This window comes from Drosophila ficusphila, unplaced genomic scaffold (assembly GCF_018152265.1).
Source record: "Drosophila ficusphila isolate 14025-0441.05 unplaced genomic scaffold, ASM1815226v1 contig_412, whole genome shotgun sequence".
NCBI classification, from domain to species: Eukaryota; Metazoa; Arthropoda; class Insecta; order Diptera; family Drosophilidae; genus Drosophila; species Drosophila ficusphila.
The window spans coordinates 1774024-1780237 of NW_025064326.1; the positions used below are offsets into that span (position 1 = coordinate 1774024).

General features: G+C 50.1%; 1 protein-coding gene across 1 annotated transcript; it reads left to right on the plus strand.

Annotated features, from left to right (window-relative positions):
- The first annotated feature begins 3787 nt into the window (after positions 1–3787).
- Positions 3788–5969, plus strand: LOC108092535 (protein odd-skipped). Its single transcript, XM_017192160.2, has 2 exons — positions 3788–4228; positions 4469–5969. Exons 1-2 carry the CDS (start codon positions 4156–4158, stop codon positions 5599–5601), a joined length of 1206 nt encoding a protein of 401 aa, XP_017047649.1. The 5' UTR covers positions 3788–4155; the 3' UTR covers positions 5602–5969.
- Positions 5970–6214: the final 245 nt, after the last annotated feature.

A 6214-nucleotide genomic window follows, 5' to 3' on the forward strand; every position in this document is an offset into this window, starting at 1 on the left:
GTTTAGGGTTAGGACTCGAGGACCAGGACCAGGAACAGGGTTTTACGACCCAATAGCTACGACTAACCCAAGATGGTACCGAACAGGCTACCTGGGCATCGACTACCCGTCCACACCCCTTTAATTACGCCAGTAAAGGGTACACCCCTTTTCCCCTGAGAGACAGGGGACGTGTTTTGGTTTTGGTCGTGACAACTTATGGTCGCCGTGTCCTTGGGTTTACGATTCGCGATTCACGGAGTCGCGGGCGTGACGCGTTTATGGTGTTTAGATACTTTTCGCAAGCAATCCGCATCCGAATCCGAATCCGAGTCCGCATCTGAATCGCAACAATGCGCATGCACCCGTCCCTCGGCAGCCTTGACTCCTGGGCACAGCCCTTCGCGACATTTACCTAATTATCAGGCGAATCCCAAGGCTGCCGTGGAACAGTTTCAGTTTTAGCGGCTTTTTGGCGTTTTGCCGGGGAAATCGAGCCTGCTTCTCGAGTGGTTGTTGTTGCCCGCTTCGCTGGAAGCGTTTCCAATAACTGAAATTGTTTTTTCCTTCGCCTTTTCCACTCGCACTCGCTCTGTTTTTGCCATGAAATCGCAAATTGCCTTTCGGCTGAGCCTTGAACCGAGGCTTTTGGCTCTGCCATCTCAACTTGGGCCTGAGAAAATTGTGCTGCATCTCTGCAACCCCTCCCAGCTGGAAAAATTATATTAAATTGCTCCTAGAGATGGTTTTTTATTCAAGCCGAAGAAAATGGCGTCTGGAATTCAGAGAAGAAAACAATGTTTAGGCGCAACTTCTTTCAGTAGCTTCAGGAAGTTAGATTCCCCGGAAAATGCGATAGATTTCCCTACAAGTGAAGGTCATCGCATCCAGCATTTCCATCATTTTTTCCGCTGCCAACAAAAAGTGATTTTGGTGGAAAGGCAAAACCTCCGGCATATGGCCCACTAAAAAGTCATTTAGCAATTTAACAATTATTGCCCATGACTGCGACTTTGACATTTCTGCTCTAAAAAATCTAATTTTATTCGTGGAAACACGAAAAAATTCCATAAAATATGCACGGCCCAAAAAAAGCAGACCAAAGACAAAGAGAGCGGACCAAAAAATCACGAAGAACGAAGAACGTTGCTGAAAACCGGGTCAGAGTCAGAAATCTCGGAGTCAAAAACCAAGGGTCTTCTGCGAAGTGTCTCTGGGCGATTTTATGATGCCGAAGAAGCGACTAAGTAAGTTGTCATTTTCGGTTTATGGTGATTTTGTGCCGATGATTTTTTGCTCTCGTTGTTATATTTTTTACGCTCTACATTCACCATTTCGATGTTTTTTTCTTCGCAGAGCAGAGATCCTGCTGAACAATGGCAGGCTACTAATGTCGAGCAGGCCGAGAGTTTTATAGTTTTTTATGGCTTTATGGCCGAGCCAATGACTTCTTTATTGGTGCAGGTCCTTGGCCCGCAGTTCCAGGTCTTCCCTACTTTTTATGGCCATCTTTCCGACTTTTCCTATCCGAGGGATAGAGAAATCGGTTTCCGTTTCCGTGAGGTTGGAGGATCCGAGCGATCCTGGTTCCACATGCAAATAGCTGGACATGTGTTTCCCCAGAGAGCTAATCCTTTTGGCCATGTGTTGACAACAACAACAATAGCAACAACAACGAGAAGAGGGAAAATATTAGCTTGGACAACAAACGCCGTGGCAGGAAGTCAGCCAGTGCGATGCCATCCATATATCCATATACGCCATATATCACGGGCTGGGAAACATCGGCCTGTGTCTTTCATGTGTCTCCACTCCGCCGTGTTTATCTATTTATTTATTTATTTGCCTTTGTACACTTATGACATGATGTTAATTACCGCTCGCGACTCCGAATGGAAAGAGGGAAAGGGTGGAAGGGGGAAAGGGGCGGAGTCCCACGCTGGCCGCTTTGAAATGGAAAAGTTCGCCGCCTGTTTGCCAACCGACAAACAACCAACAAGCCAACAAACCAACAACCGTCAACTGTCAACAGCGGCGACAATTGCCAAAGCTGCCAGCCGCTGGATCCGTCGGCACATCCGATGTTTGAGCGGCTCGAGAGTCCGGATCCGGCCAACACGGCACTCCGCCGGACACACGCACTCCGGGAAAATCCGGCAGGACCTATTGACTCAGCCCGTTTGATGATCTGCGACTCTCCGCCGCGCGGGAAAGTTTGGCTGCGTTCTGTGTCAATATTGCTCAACCTAATCCCCCAAAGTCAGTCCTCCAAGTGTCGCAATGGGTCCTCGAAATCCCCGATCCTGATCCGGGTAAAACCAATCAGCGGGAATGTTTCTTGTTTTGCCAAGTTAAAGGATTAGCCGCAGATCCTTTGCGGAAACGCATCGCCACGAGAGTCGACAAGTCAAAGTCATGGGAAAGTACTGAAATCGGAAGCAGGATAATGCGATGTTGAGTTCCCTTGTTTTTTAACATTAGGAAATATTTTTAATTTGAGGAAAGTCCAGCTGGATTTAATTCGGAGGCAGAAATACATAAGTATTATTGAGGAAAAATCAATCTTCCTTTGAGAAAAAATTAAAGAAAATTCATAATTGTATATTTCTCCCTTCAATATACTTTTACAAAATTATTTATAAAATGCACCTGCCTGGTCGATTCAATTTCAGCTTGTTAGATAATTACACGACTAAGAAGCGTGAAACATTTTAAACGTGGAACTCATTAAAGATGATTTAACAAGTTCTCGCGCTTCAGTTGCAAAAGGTAAAACTTTACTGCCGTGAAAAATGTTATTATGAAATGTGAAGTGAAAATGGTAATTGCCCAAAGCCCCTCTAAATCATAATTAGTTGTTTTGTCTATCTAATTTTACATAAACTATTCTGAGTGAATGAATGCCCAAAGAGATTCGTATTTCCAAACTATCGCTACAATTTACCGCGGAAATTACGTTAGCCAAACGTTGCAATTTTAATTTGCTGTAAAATATGTCCGGCACATCCTGCCGGAAACCCTTTTAAAAACCAATCAATTTTCGCTACAAACGGCCCCCTCCGCCCACTCGAAAGTTTTATCTCAGTCGCTTTGAAGCGGCTAATTGAATTCCAGATTAAAGTGTAAGCCGAAATGGGGGAATAAAAAAGCTGATTTGTGTTGCAAATTAAAATTTAAGTGAAAACGAATCAGGCGCAAACACAGGCGGGCACAATAGATTACAATATCCCGGGGCGCAGACAGCAGGACATTAAAAAGGGCAAAAGGGAGGAGGTGGAGTGGAGTGGCAGGACATGCCAGGACACCCAGGACACCCAGGACACCCAGGACCTTCGTGCAGCTGCTGATTGTGATGGCACATGCGCCTGGGAGGGATCGGGATTGGGATTGGGATGCGGGCTGCTCCGGAGCGATGGCTGCCCGCCATCAGCAGCAGCAGCTACAGCGGCAGCAGCAAGCAGCAGCAGCAGCAGCAGTTGCAACTACGGCAGCAACATCGGCAGCAGCGGCAGCAACACCAACAATATCGCAGGCTTGCGACCGTCAGGCCAACGGTTTCCGCTTGCTTGCCGCTCGAGCGGATACAGCTACGGATACAGATACAGATACATCCACACTCACGAAAGATAGATGGGCCAGGCAGCCAATCCGAGAGCGGCAGGTAGGCGTGGACTGTCTGCCATTTCCCGATAACTTCAACCCCGCCACAGGCAGCTGCCGTTGGTCGGACCGTACCGCTCCCGTCCCGCTCGCCGGCAACCCTCCTCCGCACTTCTCGCCGGGTTCAAAAACGGGTCGGCGCTCCGGCAGTTGCAGTCAGTTATTAGCGAGCGCTACTCCCAGCAACAGCAACACCGCTCAGCAGCAACAGCAACACAAACCACTCAAAGGAGCGACAGAGACAGGGATACACACTCCACTCGCCCCGTTTCGCTTCGATTTTCAACTGTTTGAGTCGGAGAGCGGCGAACGGCCAACGAATTCAGTTTGTGTCGAGACGTCGTCGGTGGCACGTCGCAACCAAAAGAACGCTCAGTTGAAGGCGAAAAGAAAAGATACAGATACACAGATACAGATACAGATACAGAGTGCCAGACCAAAGTGAACCGCGAACAGCAAACGCAACACAGCACAGCCAAAACCAAATAGACAAGCCGGGCCAAAACAGACAGTATAATGTCTTCCACTTCGGCCTCGCCCATCAGCAACATCACCGTGGACGACGAGCTCAACCTGAGCAGAGAACAAGGTGCGTTTCAGATACAGTTCAGATTGGGTTAATACCGACGGCTAAACGGATTACTAGCTTTGGTTTTAAAAAGAATATTTTCATAGATCAAAATGCCAAAAAATACATTCCTAAATGGATATATAAATATATTATCAATTCAGTTCAAAGATTTAAATCTTATTTTGCATCTTGAATTCCCTTTAAATATTTACTTCCAACACCAACTAATTTCCCCCCTCATTTTCTCTACCTTTTTAGACTTTGCCGAGGAGGACTTCATAGTGATCAAGGAGGAGCGCGAGACGAGTCTCTCGCCGATGCTGACGCCCCCGCACACGCCCACCGAGGAGCCGCTGCGGCGAGTGCATCCGGCGATCAGCGAGGAGGCGGTGGCCACCCAGCTGCACATGCGGCACATGGCCCACTACCAGCAGCAGCAGCAGCAGCAACAGCAGCAGCAGCAGCAACACCGCCTCTGGCTGCAGATGCAGCAGCAGCAGCAGCATCCTGCCCCACAGCAGTACCCCGTCTACCCGGGAGCCACCGCCGATCCCGTGGCGGTGCACCAGCAGCTGATGAACCACTGGATCCGCAACGCAGCCATCTACCAGCAGCACCACCAGCAGCAGCAGCAGCACCCGCACCACCACCACCACCCGCACCACCCACACTCCCACTCGCACTCGCACCCCCACTCGCATCCGCACCACGTGCGTCCCTACCCCGCCGGCCTCCACGGACTCCACGCGGCGGTGGTGGGGCGGCACTTCGGGGCGATGCCCGCGCTGAAGCTGGGAGCCGCCACCAGCAGTCCCGGAGGCGCCACCGGCAGCAGCCGCCCCAAGAAGCAGTTCATCTGCAAGTACTGCAACCGGCAGTTCACCAAGTCCTACAACCTGCTCATCCACGAGCGGACGCACACGGACGAGCGGCCCTACTCCTGCGACATCTGCGGCAAGGCCTTCCGGCGGCAGGATCATCTGAGGGACCACCGGTACATCCACTCCAAGGACAAGCCCTTCAAATGCAGCGACTGCGGCAAGGGCTTCTGCCAGTCGCGCACGCTGGCCGTGCACAAGGTGACCCACCTGGAGGAGGGTCCCCACAAGTGCCCCATCTGCCAGCGGAGCTTCAACCAGCGGGCCAACCTGAAGAGCCATCTGCAGAGCCACAGCGAGCAGGGCGCCAAGGAGGTGGCCTCCAGTTCGAGCTCCTCCTCGGTGGTGGTGCCAAGCCAGGCATTGAGTTCGCCTCAACCTGAGAACTTGGCCCAGCACCTGCCAGTGTTGGACCTCTCCTCCTCCTCCGCCTCGTCAGCCTCCTCCGCGGGATCCTCGGAGAAGCCCAAGCGAACGCTGGGCTTCACCATCGACGAGATCATGAGCAGATAGACTGGAGCCGCCCCATCCGAACCTGGTTTCGAGTTCCAGAATCAGAGATTCAGACAGCCCCGCCAGGCATGGGAAGTGCCTGGATTGGAGAGTCAGCCGCGTCCTGGCCGAGTGGCAAGTGGAGCAGTTGGCCAGTCGCCTTTGCAACCCAGTGAGCAGCCGAGTCATCCTCCGTGCAATCGGTTCTATATAGCCAGCGGATATAGCAACCCCATTGCGCCGAACCAATGCCAAAGCCAAGTAGCAGAGCAAACTGATGAGAAACTAGAGAAGAAGAAGTATTGATAGCACAGCCTCCTACAAAACAATTCCAAATCACACACACAAACAACTGTAAACTATATAGTATAATAAATCGTATAACTGTATGTTAATGTACCTTATAGTCGTAGTAGCAACCCATTCAGTTCGTAGCGCTTAGGGAGTACTATACACCAAATGTTATGTTACAATAGTTCAATCGAGCAAACCTCAGACCCGCTTTGGTTATTGAAAGACTGTTTTAATTATTATTACTATAACTTATAACTTATGCTGAATAAATCAATCGATGGATTGTGTAATGTTAACCCCGACGAGTGTCATGATTGCTAGCTGTTTAGATTGTCGCTAT

Bases quoted from the DNA above. Each gene is read 5' to 3' on its own strand.
- LOC108092535 (XM_017192160.2), top strand. From the start codon at position 4,156: ATGTCTTCCACTTCGGCCTCGCCCATCAGCAACATCACCGTGGACGAC. The intron at 4,229-4,468 runs GTGCGTTTCAGA...CTACCTTTTTAG, and splicing joins CAACCTGAGCAGAGAACAAG to ACTTTGCCGAGGAGGACTTC.